General features: G+C 38.4%; 1 protein-coding gene across 5 annotated transcripts in view; it reads left to right on the forward strand.

Moving 5' to 3' along the window:
• The first annotated feature begins 570 nt into the window (after window positions 1–570).
• GOLIM4 (golgi integral membrane protein 4) overlaps window positions 571–27430 on the forward strand; it is a 69556-nt gene continuing 42696 nt past the window's right edge. For all 5 annotated transcript variants that reach the window (XM_017661041.3, XM_017661044.3, XM_017661042.3 and 2 more), the window contains exon 1: window positions 571–899. In XM_017661041.3, coding sequence (XP_017516530.3) covers window positions 713–899 — 187 coding nt within the window. In that variant the 5' untranslated portion in view covers window positions 571–712. The remainder of the gene's footprint in view (window positions 900–27430) is intronic.

Consider the following 27430-nt stretch of genomic DNA (forward strand, 5'->3'; position numbering starts at 1 on the left):
GAGGGAGGGGCGGCTCGGACGGGCCCAATGAGCAGGGAGCCCGAGTGGGACTTCCTCCCGGAATCCCGTTGGCCAGAATAGTGGGGCTGTGGGTGACACGTAAGTTGGGTGGGAGGTGGCGGCGGCGGCCGGGGCTCGGCGGCCGCGTCAGTGACACCGGCCCGTCGTCCCGCAAACGCAGCCAGGGCAGCCGGCACCCAGCCATCCACCCGCGCCGGCGGCCTCGCGCGGAGGCGCGAGCTGGAGCCCGGGTCCCTTTGTTGGGCACGCAACCCCTCCTTTTGGTGGCCACAGAGTCGCGCGGTGGGAGCCGCTGCGAGAGGCGGGGAGTGGCCGGGGCGGGACTCCGAGCTCCGCCGGGGGCAGCCGAGCCAAAAAGTGGGGAGGAGGAAAAAAGGCAGGCGGCGTCTGGGGACGGCACGAGGACCGCCCGCTCGGAAGTATGCGGAGGGCCCCCTCCCGGGCCCGGGCACTCGCGGAGAGTCAGCCTTGCAAAAGTTTGGCGGAGGCTGCCCAGGCGGCGTCGATGGCTGCGAGCCCCGCGGCGCGCGGGGGCTGAGCGGGCGCCACTTCCCCTCCAGCCCGGCTTTTGTGTCTCGCGTCTCCTCTTCATGCGGCGTCCGGCCACCTCCCGCGGCGGCCCTTGCTGAGGCGCTCGCTCGGGCAGAGGGGAGGACGGGGGGCGACCGCGGCGCGGGGTCCCGGCGGGACTATGGGAAACGGGATGTGCTCCCGAAAGCAGAAGCGGATCTTCCAGACGCTGCTGCTGCTGACCGTGGTGTTCGGCTTTCTCTACGGCGCGATGCTCTACTACGAGCTGCAGACCCAGCTGCGGAAAGCCGAGGCGGTGGCGCTCAAGTACCAGCAGCACCAGGAGTCCCTTTCCGCCCAGTTACAAGGTAGGGTTAACCAGGCGCGCGCGGCTGGTGGCCAACTTTGCGCCGCGCCTCCCATCCCGGCTGGAAAAGTGTTTTTGGTGAGCATTTGACACTAAGGGTGCCACTTCTGACCTTCAGGAACACAGGAGGCGAGCTCTGTGGGGCTGCCGGGCCCTCGGACTGTCAGGGAAGATGACATCCCCATCTTCCTGCTTCCTCTGGCGGTTACGTTTAAAATTGGAAGCGCCAGCCTGTGGTCGCACCGGGCGTTGGATGGGTGGGTGCACACTGAGTCCTTTACCCCAGCGCTTGTCAAAGGCCCAGCTGCCATCCTGGCTGGCAAACCAGTAGCCCTTTCATCGCTTCTGCCAGCCCGTCTCTGAGGGACATGGTTTCCTGGTTTCTGGGTATTTGCTTTCCATTTGACTTTGTCAGTAGCCTAAGAAATGGGGAGTTTGGCAGAGATTTCTCAAACTGCGCTGTTTTTTAAAGGAAATTAAGTCATGACCCAGCAGCCCAAATTAATGGCCCAATCGAATGGGAAACTTGGTAGTTTCTGTTAATAGGGGGACTTTTGAGATGTTGCATTTATTGGAAAAGTCCATGCTACACCTGTTCACCATTCTGCAGGTATGTTTTTTTGGGGGGAAAGAAAGGGTCTGTTTTACTGAGTAACTTTTAGTTTATCACAGAGGTAGGGCTGTGCATGTGTCTATTTTGCAATTAGCCTTGAGAAGTCCAAGAGGAGAAACAGTTTTTCACTTTGCCAGACAACAGCACACACAACTTGAGCAAGACCTGCAGAAAAACTTGAAGCTCCTCCTCTTCTATTTTAGGATCTCATCTAATGTAAATTTCGGAAACATAAATGATTTGTGGCTGCAAAGTAAGCATCATGTGGTCCCGTTAAGAGCATAGTCATTGTATACATATTTTTTGAAAGCTTGTACTTGTGGTTAGTTTTCAACACTTATGTGGGTCTCTTCCCAACCAAAACAATAATAAAAAGGTGTGAATAGTGAAATATTGACAGTTTGGTGATAATGCAAATATAGATTGTTTTATGTTACGAGGAAGATCCAATTGGAGAGAAGTTTCTGTCAGTGTATGCATAGACAAATATAAAACAGATGCCTTTTCCATGCTTTAGCTATTTTGAGTGTTTTCTAGTAAAAAAAATTAAGATGAGAGAAAATGATACACAGTTGATTGCTTAGTCTTATTTGCTCTTCCGAACTTAAAAGAAAGGAAAATATTTTTAGCTTACTGAAGCTACATAGCCATGGGCAGTGAAAATATGTGAGTTGGGCTTGGTTCAAAAGGAAAACCTGTTTTGATACAGTCTTAGGTTGAAAAGTTTCTTTAGACTTGTTGAAGTTTATCCATGAATTATTGTTGCTATGTGAAATATTGATACTTATTTACTTATTTCCTTAGAAGATAACAGTGGCTTTCCTGTGAAGTTCAATGCAGTTAGACCAAGGGAAAAATCTGCTATTTTATAGTATAGTCACAGAACTGGATTTTCACCCATGTGTCTGGAAGGAATATGTGTGGTGGATTACGAGAGGTTGAAGCCTTGGTCTCTTAGTTGAGGAGGCTCATGAAAGTAGGCGCTGTCATGTTTATCAGTACATCCGCAGCACTGCACAGTGCCTGACTTTCATGAAAGATCAATACATATTTATTCAAATCAACAAACAAAATTATCCTCAACTGTGGCAAGAAAATTGATTCCATGCACTGTGTCTGCTTTCTCAGGCTTCACTTCCTTGCCTCTGCATTTTGGGGAAAAACAAAACAAAACAAAAGTGAGAAAAAAACCAAAGTAACAACAACAAAATGTTTTGCCCAAGTAATGCGTTTGCCTCAACTGCCAATGCTGAAGTTCCTTGATGAAGGCCCAAATTTCTGAGTCATGGCCTTTATTTGCAGTGTTCCATTTTGAAAATCAGTCTTGGTTTCTTTTCTCCTTTTGTTTCCCTTCTTTTGGTGGTGATAGTGGGGCAGAGTGGTGGTAAGTGGTAATATAAGACACTTAAAATACACAACATTTGATTTTTAGCAGGAGATGAAAAAATGTAGCTAGCAGCTAGTCTGAATGAGTGGTCTTAAAGTCCATTTCTTAATTTACTCTGTTGCCATTTCCTCTTGAATTGTGGTGCTTACAACAGTTATGATTATGCATGAAGAATTATTTCCCAAGCAGGCTACAGTTTCTTCTTTATTTAATGATCTACACTTGACTTCTGTAGCATTTATTTTGGATTTCACATCTACAGGCCATTTAATGAAGATTTTCTGAATAGTAGGGAGCTTTTGCTCCCCTTTTCCAATGACAAATAACATTTTACTCAGTGATATGTACCACCTGTATAGATTTATATTTAGGGCATTAGGCTCTCCATTCTGAAGGCTCATTTTAGTTATGTGAGAACTCTTGACCTGGCATGGATTAAGATCAAAGTTAATTATCAGTGGCCTTCTTTAAGAAATACGACTCTTGAAATGTTTAAGTAGTTGGGCCCTATAATCTGAAGGTGTACATTTGTTACGTGAGCATATTTAGGTCTTCTTCAGTTTAAGAATGGTTCTACTCCAGAGATTATTTTGGAAATAGGTTATGTCTAACTGCAAGTGCGTTTTTTTTATAGTACAACAGTTCCATAAATAGGAAATGTTGATGGGGAGGTGCAGGGGAGTGGTGACATGGGAAACATTCAAGATTAGGCAGTGCCCCATCCACTGAAAACAAGTCTGTGTCTGCCAGCCTATCTATCCATTTAGTTGTTTATGTCCCACCCATACTTAATTATACTGAGGAGTTGGGGTAGAGGTTATATATTGGTGGCAGAGGCAGTAATAATGACCTTTGACCAGCACAGTGTTTACTTAACCTTTGCAATTTTTGTAAACTGCTTTCAAGTGGGCTGTCCACCCTTCTTTGTGTCTATATACAGTGGTTCTCAGCTTTGACTGCCCATTAAAATCACCTGGGCAGCTCCCAGGCCAATTAAATCACATTCTTTGGAGGGGGTGGAACTGCACAGGTGATTACAATGAGTCCTCAATGTTGAGAACCACAGCTTTATCATCTTAAAACTGAGCCCTCATACATTTACTTTGCTTGCTTGGCTGTAAAGACACGTGAGGTTTTCTTTTTTTTAAGCTGAGCATGTGATTCAACTTTTTGTGTAATCTTGGGCCTTGTTTTTCTTACTTAGTTAATGGAGATCAGAATGACCTATTTCATTAGTGGCATTGTGACAGTAAAGTAATTAATACGTATTAGGCTCCTAGCTCATTTTCGTCACATAGTAGGTACTGCTCATTAAAGATAACTGTTATGACACTCTGTTTGAGGTGTCCATGAACATCAAAAAACAAACGAACAGGTAAACTGGCATAATCCGAGCATTTTACTCTGGAGAAGGGACCTTCCCTGACAATTTAAACTTAGAGTATAGCTACTGATTAACTCTCTTCTGTATCACATCAGATTAGGAGAGAGTGAAACTGCTAGAGGAAGGCAATGACCTTGTGCAATAAGATCTGAAAGGAAGATAAACTGTTTAATTTTTTTAAAAAGTAGAGACAAATAACCCCTCATTCCTAAAAACACTAGACTGCATTATTGCAGCACTCATTGTTGTCCCAGTTACCTTAAACCACGAAGAAGTGGTTTTTATGTTTTCTATGTTCCTACTCCAGATTAGTGCATTACAACTACTTAAAATTTAAAAAGTTTTGTGCTTCAAAGGGTTATATTGTCATCTAAGGTAGTTGTCCTTAGAATTGTGTTCCCCTAACAGGCAGGGGCCTGGCAGCCTGAACATAATAAGCTCATCATACTGGAACTGGTTACTTCTTTCTTTTCAACCCACCCTGAATCTACTAAAAACAAACAAACAAACAAAAAACCATCTCCTTCAGCTCAGAGCCAGATTTCTTTCTTTTTTTTTTTTTTTTTTACTTCTTTCAGTTCCAGTGCTTGGTGCCTGCTATATAGTACATAATGAAGAAACAGTAGTCTATACCTACATGGTATTTTCTCTCTGCCTGTGAACATGCTTATATATGGTGAGCAGTGACGTGTATTGAATACAAGCTGAAGAGTTAGTGCTTGGATTTGATTTCTTGCTCTCTTTTCTTACCAGCTGTGTCATATTGTGCAAGTTACTTCTCTGTGACTTATTTTCATCATATATAATAATCAGGATAATAAGGTTTATAATAAATTGTCATAAGGATCAGTAGTGTTAGCTGGTGTGCAATGCTTAGAAGGTGTAGCTTGCACTTTGAACTATGGGGAACCTCATGCACAACAGAGTGGCTCACAGACCTCAGTAATCTAGACCCATGAATGTGGGCCATATGTAGTACATATACTCATTTTCAAGTGCAAAGTTAGGACTTACAAACATCAATTAGATATTGTTTATTAAATGGACATTTTCACTGAAGTTCATCTTGCAGTTGAGATATTTATCAAGCAGTTTTAATTCTCTTCATGTAAAAAATGGAACAGAAATACTCTTATTAAATTCAGTAGTGTTCCTTTGTATGTAAAACATTGCCTTAAAATTCATTCCCTGAATAAAAGATAAAAGCTTTTAGATATTTTTTGAAAATCAGACTCATGTAAGTATTCTGCTAAATATATATGAATCACATAAATACGTATGATTCCACCTATTGTGTCTGCCTTGGTTGACCACATGAGAGAATTGCTCATTATCCTGTGAGCCTTAAAGTTAAGTCCCAAGTGGATTAGAAGCTTTACCTTGGCTTTTTAAATTCTCTCTTACCTTACCAAGGAGTTTTTCTTATAATGCTGTGGCACAAGACCAGGTTTCAGAGACTTAGGGAAAGAGCAACTCGGAGCTGGGGAAATGAACACTGAAGCTGGTGGGGACCGAAATGCAAAGCACTTGAGAGAAACCGGAAGGGAGAGAGAGAAAAGGGGGCTAATGCCACTTTATGACTTTTCAAAGCATTGAGGAAGATTCTCGCTCACATCTTTATGTCCTAAAAGAAAGGAATAAGGATGGAAGGGTGGGTTTGACATCAGGAATGGTTTGAATGCCAGCCTGGTGTTTCCCAGTGGAGTGACCTTGACCAGGCAGGTAACCTCTCCAGTTTCTTCTTTAATTGGGGATAACAATGTCTACTTGGCACATTTGTATGGATTAGGAATAATACATCTGAAGTGGCTAGCATGGATCGTGGAGCACATCACTGCTATCTTAAGTGACCATGACAACTTTTGCTGGTAAGTATTGGGCTTTTCATTTTGTCCACAATGAAACTGCATCTGGTAGGTAATAGTGTTACTAGTTGTGGCCTAAATGTGGCTCTTTTCAGAGCTATGTGCCCAACTTGACTGAAACTTTTATTTGATATAAAACACTCTCACCCTGTCTTTTCTACTGTATTGGTAAGAAAAGACCTGAAAACACTTTACTATCAACTAAGAGTTACTGTTTTTCATTTTGACAACTAACTGTTCTTATTTTATCACCAAGGACAAAATGTTTTTGCTGGTTTTGCCAGTCAGTGGTTTGTGGGTTTTGTAGCTTTGGAAGTGAAAGTTATATGTAATACAACCTTTTTTTTGTGAAAGAAAAATGCCCAACTATTTTACCTTACAAGTCACTGTTATTTGAAATGAATATTTTTGGATAGATTTTGGAAATTTATTTGGAGGAGTTAAATTATTTTAAGTACATAATATTTAGAGGGTGTTTAACACATTCAGGTACCATACAAAGCACATTACATGCATTTTCTATTTAACAGTAACGAAGGCACTTTAATGTGAATGAGCTATCTGAGGCTCAGAGGGGTTAATTAACTCACCAGTGTCAAGGTCAAATCTAATGAAACTGAGTTTAGAACCCTACTCTGTCTTCCTAGCCCCTGTTCTTACCAGAGTCCTCCATTACCTTCACAATTATCTTAGTGTCTCTCATGACAATATTAAGGTTTTGAAAAAGTAGGTTAGATGGGTTATTTGAGTGCTCAAGATAAAATTTAGAATCAGAATTAACAGATGTGATTATTTGCAGCATTTCTAGACTGAAGGACATTTGTGGCTGTTAGGTGATTTGGGTTGATACGGGAATAGATTGTAGGTGGTATGTGGATGCTGCATAAAATAAGATTGAATCACGTAATAAGAAAGTATGCTCTTTTGAATTCCCTTTCAGTGTTTTCATGACAAGTCAAGGAGAGACTGCCTCAGTTTGATGTTGGAATCTCTGCCCTAGATATTATATATTTGCTCACTTGCTTTTTTATTTTCAAAGAGAGTAGACTTCAGGCAGCCAACAGCCTGATAGCTGGAATTTAATTGTTTTGTTGTTTTATTGTGCTTAAAATTTACAGTTACCATCCATGAATGCTATGTAAGTCGGATATTTTATTTACACGGTAATAGTGTAAAGTTTTCTTTTTAGAGGTTTATTTTAGAAGAAAAAGATGAGTATTTGACAGCCCATATTACCTGTGTAAAGAACTCATGTTTGGAGTACCTGCATGTCTGAAGTTTAGGAACACATTAACTGATCAAATCTAATACAAATACTGAAATTTGCAATTAAGAAAACAGTTGTGGAGCACATGAATCACCATGTGTCTCAAGCTAAGCACAGAGCCCACATATGCTGGCTTCCTATACAATGTAGCATTCCTCCACTGGGCTGTGCTGTCTCTGGAAACCAGAAGCACCCTCTTCTCAGTTCAAGCAGAAATGGGCGTTGCTGTTTTTAAACAATGCTATGTGTTTCTGAATGGCATGTTTGTGTTCTTTGTTTTTATTGGCCCAGGAGTGTTTATCCAGAGGACATGCCAGTCATTGCCTTTCACTAATAAGCCTCACTAAATAGGCTTATAGCCTGGAGGGGCATGAACTTGAAACAAATTGCTGTTTATAACAGTGTGACATTTAAAAAATACAGCTTTAACTACTTTTCTTATATAAAATGTCACAGTGTAATAGATAATGAATAGAAAAGTAAAGATGTGCTATCATTCTGGAGGATAAGGCACTATAGAACATTTGAATGACACCATTTCCTTTCTTTTAAGAGTGAGTTTAAGAAAATATATAATCATTTCAGGAGAGTCAAACATTCTATCTCCTGTTTCATTTAAACCCATCTTTAAGTGGAATTCTTGTTATTAACAACAAAAAAATCTGTAACTCAAGATAGTTAAGAGAGCTTTTGACATTGCTTGTGTGCTTCCAACAATAGCTAAGATGCTATAAAGTAAATATTATGAACAAAGATTAAAATTGGGCAGCTGATAATTACTTGATTAGTTTGGTTAATGCAGAACAGTTTATTAAGTTGTACATTAGTGAGATTTAATATTATAAATCTGTAATTTCTGTTGCACCAATCTCTTAACCTATTAGCAAACAGTGATTTTTAAAAGGACATATCCTTTTCAAGGTTTGCTTTATAGCAACATGTTAAATCATACTGATATCAAACATCATTTTTATCAGCAGATGAAAAATAAATTCTCTTTACAGTATAAGCAAGCATCAGACCAAAATCCAGAAGGCATCTATGTTAGAAATGGGTGTGGATGAGGTTCCTTGGGTGTTGTTCCTCAAATACAGCTTCTCAAGTACAGTTCCTCTTCATCTGTAGATCTGTGAAACTAGAGTGTCAACATATCTGACCTCAACACAACCAGCATACAACAGGGGCAGGCATAAGATACTTACATATTGTTGTTCTAAAATGCAGTAAATACAAGGTTTGTAGGAGTCACTTGTCTGTAGCAGTTCTGAAATCTGGCTAGACATGTGTTTCTTGATGTGTTTCCAGGTCTGGGAATAATTCTCCATGGCTCTTAATGCTACTCTTTGGGCTTTTGGTTCCACTCACTGAGTCATCCTTCCTTCCTCATGAAAGGTAGCATGTGCTTGTAGCTGAACTTTCTCATCCTGCTTCCTGCCAGTAGAATTTTTGAGATGTTTCACCATTTTTTAATTTAGTACCATCTCTCTTCCCTTTCAGTCAGTCCAAACTGGCAGTGATAAATTCCTGCTCATAAAATCCTTTCAAAACTTTTGTCAGTCTCTTGGGAAACTTGGTGAGTTTACTATATTAGATAAAATCCACACCCACGTATTTTTCGGAGTAAATCCTTCTCTACCTTGGGCTTCTGCTGAAGCAAGGGAGACAATGCCCTTTAACTTCCTGAAGGGAAACCAAGAGGATCTGTGAGTTTCACACCCCAAACTTTTAGGAGACCTGTGGTCTGACCGAATAGCACTCTTGAGATGCTACATTTCCAGCGTCTTCACCAGAATTGCAGAAGCCATGCCCTTGGTCTCATCTTTAGGTCACCTTTTTTTGTGACAATTCTCTGGAATTGATCTTCAGTCGGAAGCTGTTTCTTAATTTAGCATTGTTTGCTGTCTGGAGAGGCTGAAAAATTTCAAAACCATCAAGTCTTGCCTCATTTTGTTTAGTAGTCCTTCCCTCAATTTATCTTCTCACAGTTTATATAAACAGCAAGAAGAAACCAGGCAGCATCTTAACACTTTGCTGGAAAATCTCCTTAACCAAATTACCCAGTTCATTTAGCACATTTTTTATTACTCATACAACTGCAAGTGATGTAAGCCTGGTAACTATACATAAATGTGAGTACTGTTAAGCCCTCTGCTACTGCATCATTTCATTTCCAATAAAATTTCCCTCATTTTCACGTATGCTACTTACTAACAATCTTTTCAGTATCCAAAGCTTGTTTAAAAATGTGTTCAAGGCACTTTGCGCTTTCACTTGCACTCTTAAGGCCCAGTACATGGCTCAAAATCTGTGTTTGTTATCCTGTTGCATAGCAAATTATCCCCAAACTGAACTGGCTTGGAACAACCAATATCTCATAGTTTTTGTAGGGAAAGAATCTGGGCTTAGCCAGATGATTCTCTCAGTATCCCTCATGGTATTACAATCAAGCTGCTGACCAATGTGTTGATCATCTCCCAATTCAGCTGACTAAAGGATCAGCTTCAGAATTCACTAATGTGGCTGTTGGAAGGTCTCAGAAGACCCACTTCAGTCTCTCTCCTCTGGGCTTTTCTGTAGGACTTACCACGGTTCCAACATGTAATTTACAACATGATAGGGCTTCCCTCAGGGCAAGAGATCAAAGAGAGAGCTAGCAAGAGAGTGTGCAAGACCCCAGGATAAAAGTGTAAGTATTTTAATAACCTAATCTTGAAAGTGATAACTCATCACTTCTGCCCTATCCCACTCATTAGAATTGAATCACTGTGTTTAGTCCATGCCCAAGGGATGGGATTTGTGAAGACACAAACAACGGAAGGTGGGGCTTCTTGGAAACCATCTGAGGAACTGCCTACCACAGATGAGAATGTCATTGTGGATGCTGTTGGCAATATCATTAACAAAGTCACCATAAGCTAACATTCGCTGAGCACTTGCTAGGTACCAGGCACTGTTCTGAATTGTTTTCTTGGATTTTCCAGTACACTGCTTTTGTAAAAACATATTACATAGTAAAATGTAATTTACTATTTAATTTGAAGAAGTAGCAAGAAGTAGCATTTAAAATCATGACACTTCAGAGGGAAATTATTGGTGGTTAAACCATGTAACCTGGAAGAATTAAAAGAGAATTCCAGGTAACTCTCTGAAGTATAACCACATACCTGGCTGTCCAGGGAAGTCCCAGAGTGGAAGGCATCATGTCCCTGGGGAGTTTCAAAGTCCGTTTTCGATACATGGAACTTCCTCGCTCCTACAAGTGACTGTATGTCTTTGGCAAGTACCTATGAATGCAGGACTGGATTTGTCATCTGTTGTTTTCACTTGTTCTGTATGTTCCTTCAGATTTGGAAGACTGCAGTCCTTGGTGAAGTCCTTGTTATTTGATAGTCAAAAGATAATTCTTTAAATAAAGTTTGACTGGTCTTAGAAAGAGAAATATATTTGATTTAAAGAAAGAGCATTAATTGCATGACTGGTAATTTGAACTTGTTCATTTCTTCTTTGAAAGTCAAGTTTAAAATACTGTGTTCTTTTGTGATAGTAATAAAATAGAAAAGAACACAAAAGCATATTATGAAAAAGTCATTAAATCGTTTCTAAACAGTTGCAATTCCAAATTCATCTATGGCCTCACTCTTTTAAACATATTTTAGTAATTAGAAATACAAGAGATAAATGTTTCTATTCCATTTGACTTCCATTATAACTTCATAAACATTTTTAAAGAGATTAAATTAGGAAGTGGATAAAGAATATATTGTCAATATTGAGGCCATATTCCATTCAAGAATCAGGGAGAATTCTGTTCTTGTCAGTGAGAAGTTGCTGTTGAGTTTCTATAGAACCAGTGAATCTCTTCCTGCCACACTGCTATTTATGTGCTGGTTGCTGCCATGATATTCACTGTTCTATAAGTTGCTGTGGACTTATCTGTGATTCACACTGATGCCACAGGTTCCTGGTGACACCTTTTCTTTTTGTCCCAAAAGACCAAAATGTGAAAAATTCCCTATGTGGTCTACAATGTAATGATAAATTGTGCAGTGCAGTTCTTAGGGATGTTTACAGCTTGCACATTGGTGTTTTTCTCAAACACCTTTTGCTCACTGGGTTGGTATAGGATCCATATGGATTAAGCTAGAGGATGCGCTCTTCTGTTGAAACTGCAGGGAAGCAGTAACTGTTAACCCAATTAGCTAGAACAATGGTATTTGTGGGTGAATGTGAGACCCCTTATTTAGGCCTGAAGAAGTCTTCATTTGAGGGTTCCATGGTAGCAATAGTTTGAGTAGAGGTTGAGCCTTTACAGAAAGACTGCTTTGTTTTTATTGTAGTCCTCCAGCAGTTCTCAAAACCTCCTACCTAGCAACAACTCATCCCTAAGGCTATATTGTATGTCTTGGCTGTGACCCTCTGCTCTTAAAGAGTGACATTTTCTATTTGAAATCCATGGGGGTCCATGGACTTCCCTAAAATATATGTCAGTTTTGTATATCTGCCTTTTCCCTAGACAGAAGCCATATCTTTTATCAGATCTGCAAAGCATTGATAACCTGAGAAAGGTTAAGAACCACTGCTTTAGGGCAAATTCCTCCTTCTGAGGTCCTTTCAGGTTCATCTTGGTATTTGCCGTCCCTGGTGCTACCCCATGAACCCCCTAGGAAGTAGCTAAGTTTATAAGGGCGCAGTCACTGTTCACTGCTGTTCCCCTGAAAGTCCTAACCCATTCCACCCACCTCAAATTTAAGAAGAATCCTGATTAGGGTCTTAAATGGCATTCAGCAAATTGCATTGCTAAAGTCCACTAGTAATTGCTTAGTAAATAATAAAAAATACTTTGCAGTTACATGAGAAATTTGTACTTTTCAAATTGCTTTATGTTCATGATATCATCTGGACCTGGACACAACTCTCTGATATAGAGAAAAGCAATGTGCTTTGTTATTAACCATTTTAAATATGGGAAAACAAAAGTAACACGGCCAAACAGTGACACACTTGGAATTTGTGCACTGAGTGCTTATATTCTAATTCAAGGCTCTCACTAATCCTGTTTCCAAGGCTCCCATGCCCTTGACCTAAAGTGAGGTTTTAGTAGTACCTATTCCCAGTTTCTGACTTTGCCTCCTTTTCAGATTCTGTCAAACAGTTAAGAATATTCCCAGATAATGACTCACCTGGACTTGAGAACTGTCCTCCGCGGAGTCTACCTGCCACCCCTTACCTCTTCCCGTCTCTGTGTCCAGGGAAGCTGCTGAAACTGCTCAAGCTACTGCTTCCTGCTTCAGCTCTGCAACTTGCCACTGTCATTGGCATATTTGCCTCATTTCTTTTTGGATCTTATGTGCCCTGGCGGGTCCAGGAAGTCTCCCCAGGACCTGGGTCCCAGGGCAGTAAGAGTGGTGATCACTGTGGTGAGCCTGGCTTCACTGCCCTTTCACCCATCTCTGACACATTCTCCCGATCCATATTTGGGGCTCAGGCTGTCCCTTACCGTAGGATGATTCATTTTCAGACTCCTCTGCATCCTGGGGTGTAGACAGAGCTTCAGCTCACACTGGTATCCTGCTAAGTTTCACCACAGGCTGTCGCCTCCTGATAGCATCTGTACTTTCACCTTGACTTTACGGGGGCTTTGAAGCTCACCACTCAACTAAATTCTCCAGCTGTGTTTTTTAGCTTCCAGATGTTAAAGTCAGATTACTCTTAAATAAATCATAGTTTGGTAGAGCAAGAAAGAATATTTGTAGAACCCAGGATGTAAAGAGCAGCATATGAATATGTTTTGATTTGGACCACACAGCGCTCTGAAAAATTTTACAGCAGTTGTCTACATGGAAAAAGAAAGATATTTTATATAAACACCAATATTTCCAACTTTGTCTGGAATTTGTAAGATCCCTGGACACTGGGCTGTATTCCTACTTGATGAAAGGCTCAAGTTTTGAATGGGGCATGCTGGCCTCAATTGGCCAAAATACCCACTAAGAATTGTTGATGTCAGATAACTTCTGTAGTTTATCAGTGAAGAAAGTGAGCCTGAGGGAGATCGAATGACTTGGCAACTGTGCTGGCCAATATGGTAGCCAGAGGTCATGTGTGGGGAAAGCATTCCAAATGCCGCTGGTGTGAATGAGGAACTGCATTTCCAATTTTAAGAAGGTTAAATTTAAAAGTTACAAGTAAAACATTGTGAAATATTTTTCACTTAAGCACAACTTTATTGTGTTGGCGACACATTCTTTTAACTGTTTTGTCACATTAGATGTTGACGTATTACAGTACACGTATACATTCTACTTTTTTTGATGTGGCTACTAGAAATTCATAAGTTACATATGTCACCATGTGTTTCTGTTGGACAGCACTGACTTGGCCGAGCTCGCACAGCTTTTGGTGGCAGGTCTGGAACTGGCCAGCAGGTATCCGCAGTTCTAACCATATTTTTTTTTCAGTGAAGAACCATATTTTTTTTCCATTACTTACGTGTTACCTAACTAGTAATTCTCACAACCTTTTCATTCTAACGTATAATCTCACAAACTCCTGTAGGAATTTGTTTCTCCTCATTTGTACATGGTATGTGACCCAGAAGTAATTTTATGTAAAAGAAAACTTAGCCATGTGTATTGTCAACAATTATACAATAAAGACAATTTTAAAGATAATAAAATTAATATTCAAGATATGTAAAGACCAGTTTAATTTGATATTTAATTTTTAGTAACACTGATCGTTTAATTTTCTCTTAATTATTTGTATAAGAAAACAACTTTTAACACATTCAAAAAACATTGTGTTTGCTTTTGGCACAGATCTATATTAAAATGCAGTCTAAAATTGTTACTTATTGCATAGCTAAAATTAGACAAATTACTTTTAGACCTAATGTGTTGAATTCTTATATTTTGCAGGATATGAAAGAATCAGTTTGCACATAAAATATTGGGCATGTGAATAGTCCAGTCAAATCTAACATTTGCTTTTTTTTAAATACTTTAGTTATTTAACTATGAATTGTAACATACATACATTAACATCCACAAATTGTATGCATCAGCTGTATGAGCCTTCACATTCTTGTTCACTTAACCAGCAACCAGACTTAATAAAGATAACAGTCCCAGCACCTCAGCAGTTTCCTTTCAGTCCCTAGCTGTCCCGTCCCCCCTAAAGATAATCACCATGGATTAATTTTGAGTGTTCTTGTACTTTACATAAATGAAATTAAAAGCCCTTGTACCTGGCTTCTTTTTCTTAACATTATGAGATTCATCCGAGCTGTTACCTGTAGTTAAAGATTGTCATTTCCATTTGTGTGCTATTGTATAAGTCTGTCATAATTTATCCATCTTACTAGTGATGGACATTTGGGTAATATCAGTTCCTGTTACTATGAATGTTCTAGTTCTTTTGACTTTGTTTTTTAAAGGACCAGCAGCTTCTTAATATGCTTGATGGTTATTTTGAGTAAGACAATGTAACAAGGACTATTTTGAGTACATTTGCAAAATTATTATCTTCTTATTGCCTCTCTTACTAATGCAAATTTAATATTGCTATGCATCCTGTCTCCAAGCACTGATCTGTTATCAGTACAAATTTTAAAATATGACCAAAAGTAACAACTAAAACTTATGTCCAAAGCAGAAACATTGGTATCATTATTCAGTCAAGGGTAAAATGCCCAAGAGATTGCCTGGATATGAGGTGGCTCATCTGTTCTCTATTAACTATCACTCATGCTCATTTGGTACATGCTGTCTCTATTTGTATTGTGTAAATTACCATTTAAAAGTAATTCACTAATTTATAACATGTGCTGAAAGGATTGCATCTGCTGGGGTGCTCCTCTCAAGGTGGGTCACAGGAACATAAGACTGCACTGATGTCTCTTAAAACACATGATGCCTCTTAAAACCTGAACTTGGAACTGGCACACCATCATTTTTGTCCATGTTCCTTGACCAAGCAAGTCACATGGTCAGTCCCACATTATGGATTGGGGTGCAGAGAATAATACTCTGCCCTGAGCAGTAAGCATTTCCAGGGTGCTACTTCAGCAATAAGCATGGCAGGGTGTGGATGTATAATTACAGCAGTGAGGGATGAAGAATTTGGAATGATGCCATCTCCCAATTTTAAAATTGATGCAGTGTGAGATAAAGAGATAAAAAAGTTTATTTTTTTATTTGAAGAATAATTTTACTGTGATTTGAACTAGCCTTTTTAAAAAGGTTAACATTTAGTGACCTAATGTTAGTCAGACTTCTATATTTCTTGGCAAAGTGTGTAAGTTTATAATGCACAAGCATTTAACATAAGTTCTGAGCAAAATACAATAAGCAAATATGTTCTTTAATTCAACAGACTTTTCCTAAAGCACGCTTTCTCTGGGCATGTAAATTTGATTATACAGGTGCTGCCATCAAGAGATAGAATGTAAATGAAGTATCCATTAAAGTTAGAAGTGTTTCTATTGGATTTTTATGACTGCTCTTTCAGTGACATAGAATAAGTAGAACTTCTCTACCTAAGTATTTTCACATTTAATATGCCAATTTTAGCAGCAAAAGCAGATATGATCAAACATAGAATTTATTTTTATATGCTAATTTATATGGGGGAAAAAAACGAACAATTTAGAACATGGACACATAGAATTAGATGTTTAAAAACTTTTGTAGAATTCTTGTGAATATATATAGTGCATCTATTTTTTTTAAAAAGGTGTTGCATATTCACAGATATTTTTGTAAAATAATTAAATTAAAAAATCATGCCATTAATATTTATCTGAAGGTTGTAGTACCTGCTATGGCAACTATATATGTTTATGCCCAAGGCCTTGGGGAAAAAATTATGGAGAAATCATAGAAGCAGATACTCTTTTTTCAGTCTCTGTGTCTTCTGTTTTTTAAAGAACACATCTGATTTTAAGCAATTCTTTAAGAAAGTTGCGCATTTAAAAATACCATTTCATGTGAGATATTGTGTATGTATGATTGTGCATATATGTGTATATGACTAGTAATTATTATATAGCCTTCTTTGATAAGATAACCTTGGTGGCAATTTGTTTATATTTTTCCTTTTTGAAACTTGATTCTTCATGTCTTAGTTTAATTAGGGGTATTAGAATTCTCTGCTAGAAAAGGGAAGTTGAAGGCTGGTCCCTAGGTACACAAATATGGCCTTGATTTGGTGGATATGTCCCAACATGCCTTTTGTGCTTATAATAGAAGAACAGTAAGAAGAGGCAGGGTTTTTTGTTTTTTTTTTCCTGACAAGTTCATTTATGTACTTTTTGTGAACAATGCCTGCTTAGAAGTTTCAGAGCAGGAACGGGTAGATTCTTGTTAAGCTTTAATAAGTGAAACTCTAAAGTTCCATGAAACCAGCAAATAGCTTGCCTGTTACCAGTGTAAGTATTTGTTCTCTAACTTAAAGACATACTTCTTGCCATTAACCTTTGTTCCTTTGGAAATATGTTGATGTGGAAGGAAAAATCTGTCTTTATTTTTTATACCTTTTCATCTCTGTTTTTCTGTACTATTATTTTGTTATGTTATTTTGTTCTTACTATTTTTTTGTAAACTTCACTAGTTGATTTCTTAAACACCTTTTTCTTTCCTATTAAACATCTGGTTGGTACCAATCAGAACAGACACCACAACAGGACATTTCTATTGACTACTTAATTCTTTTTTATAAAGGGAAAAGTCTGTCTTTCCATGTACCACAACATTTTAAGAACAGTGGTTACAATTTTTAACTACCACATCTAAAATTATATCTTGTATTTTGAGTTACGTCTCAGTAGATCATATATAATCTGTTCTCTTTCTAGGTCTATTCTGGTGTTACCAGATCCCTCAAAATCTAAAACCTGTTAGCATGGTGTCGGTTACCTGAAAAAGTTTTTCATAGAGTTGTATCAGCTCTAATTTCAAAATATGTATCTTGAACTTTACCAGTGTATAATATCATCCTAGTCTGACCATCCTCTAGTGACTGGACTAATCGCAATAGGCTTCCACCTGGTTTTCTTGCTTCCATCTTTATATCCTCCATAGTAGCTCAGTAATTTACAAAGATTATTCTTTGTAAAATATAAATTAGGTAATGTTATTTCCCATCTCTCATTGGAGGAAAATTTGACTCTTACTACTTCATTGTCCTTCACTAGCCATGTGAGCCACATAAGCCTGTTAGCTGTTTCCATTACACACCAAGCTCACATCCTTCTCAGTCTTTATACCTGCTGTCTGTCTGTCAGGAATGTTCTACCCTGAGATCTGTTCATCACTAGGCCTTCTTTACTCAGACCTCAGCTCATATTTCAGCTACTGGAAAAGCCACTGAGTTAGTTATGCATTGCTGTGTAACAAATTTACCCCTACTAAACACCTTCAAGCAACAAACATATAAACATTAACTATTTCACACGGTTTTCTGAGGGTCGTGAATCTGGGAGAGCTTAGCCAGATGGTTGTGGCTCACAGCCTCTCATAGGCAATCACCAAGCTGTTGGCTGGGCTGTCGTGATCTAGTGGTTGTTTGAGGGAGGAACCACTTCCAGGCTGACTGGTGTGGTCTTTGGCAGGCTCCAGTCCCTCCCTGTGGGATACCCCTCATAGATGGCCAGTGTGTGCCTAGAACATGGTCGCTGGTTTCCCACAGAGTGAGAGAGATAAGGGAGGAGGCCACAGTCTTTTATAACCCAGTCTTAGAATGAGATAGTATCACTTGTGCTGGATACTATTAGTCACACAGACCAGCCCTGGTACCATGTAGGAGGGGAGTGCACGAGGCTATGAGATTCAGGAGGCAGGATCATGGGGAACAGCCGAAAGGCTGACTACTACTGCAGCCCTGCCAGCACTAGGGATTTCACTGTTACTTTTGAGAAGCCTGCACCCTTCATGTTTTTTTCTCTCAACAACCTATGAAAGTCATAACCACATCTCTTCCTTCATATAATACCCTATATAAGCAGAGTTTACATAATAGTTCTTGCACCCAAGTACTGTCTATCCCATTATTTTACATTGTTTTCTTATTTGTACTGATGACTATCTGAAATCTCATGTCGTATCTCCTTGTTTTATCATCCTTCTTGTCTGCTATGAGATTGTAAAACTCTGAATTCAGAAAACTGGTATTTTCTGTCCATTATTTTAATCCTTGAGCTTAGAACAGTGCCTGAAATATAGTAGATAGTTATTTGATAAATGAATAAATAAGTTTACCTTTTCAAGCCCTAGAAGTTTTAGTTTAACCATTTTATAAGGAACTGTTTCTACATGCACCCCTGGATTCTAACACTGAATACAGTGAACATAAATGTTATTAGTTTAATATGTTTTGAGTTTACCTTATACAGCAGGTTCTGTGCTAGATACTCTGAAGTTACAAACATGAATAAGACATGGTTCCCAAAGAGTCCTTTTGGGAAGGAAGAGCAGACTATGGCATGGGCCATGTGGGAATAAGTAAAATAAAGAAGGAAAACTGGCAGGGCTAGGGAAGCGTTAGATGGAGGAGGCTCCACTGTAGAGTGCCCTCGTGATGCCTCAGGGTCAGGGCGTTCTGTGCTGTAACACTGTGTTCCTTTCAATGTGCACCGAATATAAGAAGGAAAGAAACCAAATGTTTTGAGCATCAACCAAAAATTCAAGAAACCTGGTAAACATAAGTAGAAATGGGAAATTATTTAATTACGTATTTTTAAAAATCATCTTGCTGAAATGACTAAAACTATATGAAATTGCGTTTCATTATATGGGAGTATCTGTAGAGCAGTTTGCCCAAACATTAAGTCACTCTACATAAGTGGAACTAATTCTTCGATTATTGTCTGTAGTATTCTTTGCTGTTCTTTGCTGCTTACTGTAGTCATTCTATCTCTCTCTCCTTAAACTTGCTTCATCTAATTTTGCTGTGGACATGGAAGTACAGTAACCAAACTTGATAGAATTATGTGTAATGTAAAAAAGTTTTGTTTTCAAGTAATTACTTTTAAGAGAGGTTTTATTTTTAATTTAGCCATTTGTGATCCATTTTTCTGATATTCATCTATGTTAGTACAACTTCTCTTAAAAGATGGCATGCTATTTTACTTAGGTTTTCTATTGAACTTTTTGTCTCATTCAGTGTATCATAATTGATTTTGAAGTCAGACTGACTCAAAGGTCTGCCAATTTTTTGTTTTATATCATTAAACAAGTTACATGTTTTGGAGTCCCGTGAAAATGAAAGTCATATCTTCCTTACAGTGTTGTTATAAAAAGTAAATGAATATACTAAGGACCTAGAATGTTACCTGGATGTCTCATTCCTTCCCTGCTTTCCTCCTTTCTCAGTCCTTACCAGGTTGAATGGGCTTCACACTCTGTCACTCAGGGCCTAGTGACAAATGCCTTGCTAAGCAGCATTCGTAATGTAATGCGTGTCACTTTGATGAGTATGTCCTGGCTTATCTCCGTTGGGTGTAGGGCTGGACCAGGAAGACCAGGCCAGCACACACTTTCTTTCCTAAAATCATGAGCACAACTTGGACAGCAATCCAAGGTTGAGTTTCACTGTAGAGTTGTACAAGTAACACGGCCCTATGGAAAATTCAGAATCCAAGGCTGGCCATAAAAGTTCACTTGCTCTCTAGGTGTCCTTCAGAGATTTGATACTCAACAAGCAGTTTTTACTGCTATGTGGTAATTTATTCCCTGCCTAGGTTTTACAACAATGCAACTCCAAGGGCTCATAGCCTTTGAGAAAAATAAGGCTGTAGGGGGTTCATTGGGGTGGGTGCAGAGTGTGGCCATCACTGTAGATAAAGTTAACAAAACAGAGCAAGGAATTTTTAAATTAAAGTTAACTTCTACAACATCCATGTAATTGCTTACATTTTTCTACTCCCTCACATATTTTCTTAGCTTACCCATGCTTGTGATTCATTCAGTAACAAAATCAGTGAAGTCAGCATTCTCTTCTAGTCATCAAGCAAAAATGGGTCATCTCCCTGGCCTGCTGGATTGTCTGTTGTGCCCCAGACAATCTCATTTCAGTTCGGGTCTCTCCCTGCTGCCATGTTTCCTTGTTTACTCCTGGCTGGCTCCATCGACCACCAGGAACTTCTCATTGAGGCCAGCCCCTTTACCCCAGGTCTGTCTCTCCTGAATGTTGCATATCTTGTATTCATTCATCATCCATGCCTTGAGAACACTGCTAGCATTCAGCCTTTTTATTGTTTTAAATTCATTGAAATTCATCGAATACCTGTTCGATGCCATACACTGAATTAGGCTCTGATATTTAACATTATGGATTAGAAGAATGACGTTTAGAAAGGTTGTGTGTCCAGAATGGAGAGGTAATAAATGATAGAAGAAATTTGAATGCATATCTGCTGACTCTAAATTCAGTTTTATTTCTTTTTAGCACAGCTCCCCTTCCCTCCAGGCATGCCAAGATGTTGAGAAACACTGATAATGTGAGTTGCAAGGCTTCTTTAGGTCATGCTTGGGTCTGTGCCACTGGCCCTCACCCCTCCTCCCACTCAGGTGACTGCTGGGAGCAGTGTGGGGCAGATGTGCCCCAGGTACCATTCTCCCAGTCCAGTTAGACTCTGTAAAGCTAATCCCTGGCCTGTAGGATGAAGGGAAAGATGTTATCTTCACTATTGATTTAAGAAAATTAAAAAAAAAGATTGGTCTTAAAACTAGAATTAACAATGTAAGATAGAATCCACTCACTAAGATGAGTGAACTTATTAAATGTAAAGAAGTTGGGAGAACTCCCTGACTTCAACTTTCCCTTTCAAGTTTTCAAGCCATATGCCTCTGTCTAGCCAGGTCACAGATGGTGATTTTCTATTTCTTTCTTTTTTTTTTTTTTTGTAATTTCTTTAATAGCCTTAATGAAAATGAAGGTGGTTTCCATGAATTGAAAACAGCAATTATTGATTGATTATTTTATTTTAAGAGAAAATGAAAAAATAATTCATTTTGGGTTTCACATGTTTTTAAAGTTTACCTTTGAACCTGTATTGGAAGAGGCAGAAGGTTTGGGGACTTTATTGAGATCACTGTGTGAATAAACACCAAACTCAGGAAAATGAGGAAATTATGCACTTTCCCAAAATTTGAAATGAGTGTAGGTGCAAATTTGGTCTCCATAACTAAGTATTTAGGTGACTTTTAGTAAATCATCTAGCCAGTTGGCCTGATTTCACTGCCTGTTCAAGTAAGCTTTATGCTTGTTCTGTGGAGTTATGAGTCTCACCCCTACTGTTCCTACTAGTACATGGCAGATGGTTTGAAAAAGTCAACCCCACCCACCATTTTAATTAGTTAAGAAATTACAGCTTATAGGAAAATAAAGTATTTACCTTACTAATGGTTAGTAACTTCACCTTTCTATAAAAGGCTTCATACTTGAAAACTTGCTATGTTCTATCAAAGGTTTTATGTAACACTAACTTAGAAAGTAGAAATAGAGATGACATAAAGCTCTAATGATACCCTTTTAAGATTTCCATTAAGGAAAGTAAGTTTAACATTATAAAGCATGATGTTTTCAACAAGCATTTTTATTTCTCTCATGAAGTATATTTTGGAATGGTTTTGGGAAGACTTCTATTTCAATCGTTAATTCATTTTGCTCAGAGACTATGAACATCAAAGCAGCAAAACTCAATTATGTGAAACAATCAGGAAATGGAATATTCTGGTGAATTTAGTTGTTAGTGTTAAACAGAAATTGTATTAACTTCCCTACCCATGTGGTTTCTGGTCTCTATTTAAATCATTCCATTGAATTTGAGTTTGTATTGAAAGCTCTGTGCCAAGTAAGTTTTTTTTTTCTAGGAAAAGGGAGGGAAATTAATTAAAATCCTTTTCGTTTTAAGTTACATTACCAAAAGGCATTCCAAACTGTATTGAATGCTTGATTTACTTAATTGGTAAGAATGGTCACCATTGGAAACATCAGTTTTCTTTCAATACTGGAAATATGGATCAGATATGAAATTCAATTAAATGTATCCTGCCCTTTGACATAGCAATGAATTGGCTTTATGTCTTGTCAATGGGTTTCAGCCCCAGGCAAGTTCACTATGGATTCAATGAAACTGAAAAATGACAGTGGAATGTTTTGGGGATGAAAGAGTTTTTACCCAACTTTATTCCTACAGTGGCAGGTCAAACACTAGAATCCTGTCCACTCAGAGCGAGTCTGTGTGCAACATGCTGGTCTCTGCCTCTGGGCCTCTCTATCTGCCCAGCCATTTCAGTCTCTGTCCTTAGCGCTGCCACTACTGCTGTCTCTGCCCTCCTGCAGCCCTGTAGCTGTATCGCCCAGAGCAATGGGTGGAGCTCTCTATATAGAGTCAATAGCAACGTATTGCCAACATGTGTGTAATGAGACAGCCCACCAGGGCTAGGTGAGAATCCTGGCCATTTTATCCACACCTTATCAATGGATTTTGGTATTTCCCTTTCTTCCAGAATTTGGGGGGGGAAAAAAAATCTACTTAGTTAAGTGGAATTAGCCTTGGAAGAAAAGCTAATAGTTATTTCGTTTTGTTTGTTTCCCTATATATACTGCTAAGTTTTATTTAGGTAACTGCTTAATATGTATTCCTAGGTTTATTGCTTTGGATCAAGGACTGGAATTGCTAACTCATACATCTGTGTTGTTGAAAGGATAAACTTCTTTTGAATACTGTAGTTTTTATTCTTTCATTGAGTAAGTGATAAATTAGCCACAAAATTATCTTCATTAAAAGTAGCATTCAAGAGTGAGTTCTTTAAAATGTTAAAACTGTTTACCTAGTATGTTCTCAAGATTCCAAAGTAAAGATAAAAGAATCAAACATGAATATTAACTAAAAATCTTCCTAACCTTCCTGTGGTAAGTCATATTAGCGTTCTCCTATGATAATTTATATTTGGCAGTAATTATAAAAAAACTTTCTTTTACTGTATACTTATATTCATACAGCTTTATGGGTTAGGAGCTATCTTGTATAAATAATTTTAAGGTAAATTTAAAGGTAATAGTCTCCTTTCTCACATTCTCTTGAATGACATAAAATTGTCATAGTAAGTGGATTGCTTTTCTTATGAAGTAACTTTCAGAAATCTAGAATAATGGGCAAGACTATGCTAAATTACCTAAAAGCTTAATGTTTCTTAAGTAAATGGATTTTTAAATACTGTACATGTAAGATGAGCTAATGGTTGAAGAAAGGTCACTAGAACTTCTAATGAATAAATGGGAGTAATTTTTAATTAGCACCATGTTCACCTACAAATTACATGAGAATTGGATGTAAAAGCTCTTTGTACGTAAACTATAAAGGACTATAAAAGCATAGCTTATGCTTTGCTACCGAAGTCAGTTTTAAAGAACACGTTTCCTCTTCAATGCATGTGAGGATTGCACTCACCTGCAAATATATTTAACCTCTTAGTGACAAGTTTATTTACAAGGTGAGAAATAGTAGAACCGAGATATTTAGTGAAGTAACTGTTTGTTCTTCGTGAGAAATTCTGATTTACACTTTGTCAGTAGGAAAAAACAAAATCACAGGTGAAATATCTAGTATGCTAATGAATCTTTTTTTTTTAAGGACTATGGCTATAATTAATTTTATTCTCTATTGCTTGAAGATCAATATATAGTATAATAATGAATGTCCATTATTCACAGCCAACTTACAATAAATATTGAATTGGCTGAATCTGAAACTGGTGAGGTTATTCTGTGCCTGAACTTCCTGTTTTCACCTACCTCCCAATTACTTGCAGGTGTCAAAATAATTTTAATCATTTTCAGATACTTTGCAGACAGTAAGGGCCTCAAGCCCTTCCCTGGAAAGAGATGCTGCTGCTCCTCCTATTTTCCTTTGTGGCCCTGCTGGGTCGTCTATTCTGGTCAGGCCAGAGTTCTTTCTGAACATCACTGTTATGCTCTTAGATCTTAAAAATCTATCTAGGTCATTCCCCAATTCTGATTCTGTGTCCTTGCCTGCCAAACGACATCAGAGAATCAAGGGAGTTTGGAGCTGGAAGAGGCCTTAGAAATCAGTTGGTAAGCCCTTTCATTTTACCAATGAGGAAACATGACGTTAAATAAATACTTTTCAGATTAAAAATTAAACCTAAATCTCTGAACTTCTAGCCTTTAACCCATTCCACCGTGACATGTTGCCTGCAAATATATGCAAGTAAACATGCAGAACTCTGTTTGATCTGAAAGTGTCCCCTGCATCTGCGGGAGGCTGTCCACCAAAAATGCTCAGTTATCTCCGAGTGTGTAGAAGAATTATTATAGGGAGAACAGATTGAAACCTGTTAGGAAAGGGGTAAAAAAGCGAGCAAGTACACTCCTTAGACCCGTTTGGGAATAGAGAAGCAGTTTTATCTGTATGCACTTCTTTTATTATTCATTCAGTATCAGATAAGGATAATATGTCTGTATTTTCACAGTCATACCTATAGAAAAGGAGAGTCCCACTACAGGACATCTTAAGTGTGACTTGGAGTCTTAGTTTAAATAAAAGCTACATAAGCTCTAATAATATTTTATGTATATATAATATATAGCAAAAATGTAAGTTTTCAACTTTTTGAGCACATGTGACAGAGAAGTCTGAAATAGTATTTTATTTTCAAAAAACATTTTCTAAAAAAATTAGAGCCTTTCCCAGCATTCTGCTAAGCTCTTTTCTCTTAATTCAAATTTAAGGCATTGTGAATATTCAATCTGAAGTGATTTATGTAGGGCCAGTCACTCTTCTTCTCCTTAATGTAAATATACATGGTTAGAATTTTAGCACTGGTAGGGCCTTGGCACTCAGCTATCCTGCTACGTCATTTTATTGCTAAGAAAACAGGTTTAGAAAGGTTAAATTTCTTAATTATGAGCACAGAACTGCTTAGTGTCAAGCAGCATGGAGCACAGGAATCTTGGCTCAGGCCAGTATTATTTTCCCTAAATTACTTGAGAAATCCTCATTAAGTTATCTCTTGGCCCCATCTGTTTCTATTTCTCTGTCAGTGTGTCTCTTTATTCTTTTTTTTCCTCCCAGGCTAATCCATCTCAGTCCTATTCAAGTTATTTTCAATGGATTTTATCTGAATTCTAACTGGAATGAGGTTGAAAGGAAAAATCTGAAGTCGAACTCTAATGAGAATGCTGTGGTATCAGAAGTTTTTCTTCTTTCGACATCCAGTCATGCACCTTTCTACAGATCTGGAATGTTTTTTGATTTTTCTGTGCTTTCAAAAATCCCCACATACTTTATTAATTTAAACAGTATAGATATATTGTCTCTTTTATAGAAAAACTTTAAAATCCATGCCACTGAAATACTGGTGTAAATTAGCTGTATCAAATTTGAAGTTTCTTTAAATTGGATGCTTGGAAATCTATCTTGATATGTAACCATTAAAACTTCTCATATGTAACTTTTATGAAATAATTGATATGAAAGTACGTTGTTAACACCTTAAGCTGCCTTGGGTTCAGGCATTCATTTGTTTGTATTGGTTCAGTCACTTAATAAATATGCAGCAGGTACCCACTTTGTACCAGACCAAGGTTAGTGCACAGATTATAAAGGGACCAACTCTTCAGAAATCCATGATGCAGTAGGGGCGCCATACCTGTACATAAACTATTGTAATAAGATTGTAGATAGAGATTTGCCTAGGCCCTTTCTTAAATGATGGAGAAAGGATAGCTCCTTTATTTGACCTTTGAGGGTCTCACCCAGTGATCTTAGCTTTTTCTTTTAAGGACTTTTACATAGTGTGCAGTGAATAGTGGTTAAAATGTAACCCTACCCCAAATCAGGCTGCACCCAGTGTCTCAGTGCGGAAGATGTTCCTCTTTAGAGCCACATGTGTTCTTTGTAACAACCCATCAGGAAAATATTCATTTTCTGTAGCAAATCTGAGGAAAGAAACAAATTGTACTTAATTATACTCATCCCAAAGGATACGAATGAATGTCCATAATTTAATGTAGGATATCACTGAAACTTCCAATCAAACTGGTGCTGCAGCTTTCAGAGATCCAGTGTTGCTTTGTTCCTAATCTCTTATCTATTCACATTCCCCCTGTGATAACTACAAGTCTTTCAACAGTTCAGTTGTGGTGGGACAAAGAAATGTCAGGAAGAGTGGTGGCTGTGGAGGGTAGTCTGGGATTTACCTCTGAGGGCTCTCTGTGTTGGGTCTTAGACCTGTAAGTGTGGTGAAACAGACCTTCCCAACAGGTACCTTCTAGCTGTCTGAACGTGAGTGTTGCTAGATTAGTCTTTATACTTCTCTGCGCTATCTTGACATCCCTATTAAACATTAAACTTGTCTGACATGGGGTGCATGATTTGCCTCTTCCCCAACCCTGCCCCAATCCTCCTTGAGAGGATTGTGACTCCACCGTTCACATAGTAGCCAAAATCAGAAATATTTGCATCATCTGTTCAAAGTGCACTTTGAATAAGTCACTCAGGCATTTTGATTTTATTTCATTAGATATATTTTGCTTCTGTGTATTCCTTTCCCTCTGTTAATGATTATTGCATATGCTTAAATATTATAAGGCAAGGTTCCCTTCATCCTGCACAATTACCACTCAGGAAAGAGGGGACCTTGATGTCTTGGAGCCAGTACTAAGCCTCTGCTATTAATGGGTGCTTTCCCAACTGCTTTATTTTAAACAGCAGAGCACTGTGAGAGGAAGACACATTAGCCTAAAATGACCCCATTTAATGTGGTTAGATATTTATGGAGGGCACCTGACAAAAAACATTTTTTTTTGAAGGATGAAGTAGCATTTAAAATAGTGTCAGTATTTATTTTCAGGAACATGTCCTCAACCAAAAATCCAAAATGATTTTAAAAACAAGCTTTTTCACAACTACCCCCAAAACACCCCATACATTCAGGAGTTAGGGATCTAGGAAGCATGAATATACATCTATAAGACAAATGAAAATATCAG

This window comes from Manis javanica, chromosome 3 (genome assembly GCF_040802235.1).
Source record: "Manis javanica isolate MJ-LG chromosome 3, MJ_LKY, whole genome shotgun sequence".
NCBI classification, from domain to species: domain Eukaryota; kingdom Metazoa; phylum Chordata; class Mammalia; order Pholidota; family Manidae; genus Manis; species Manis javanica.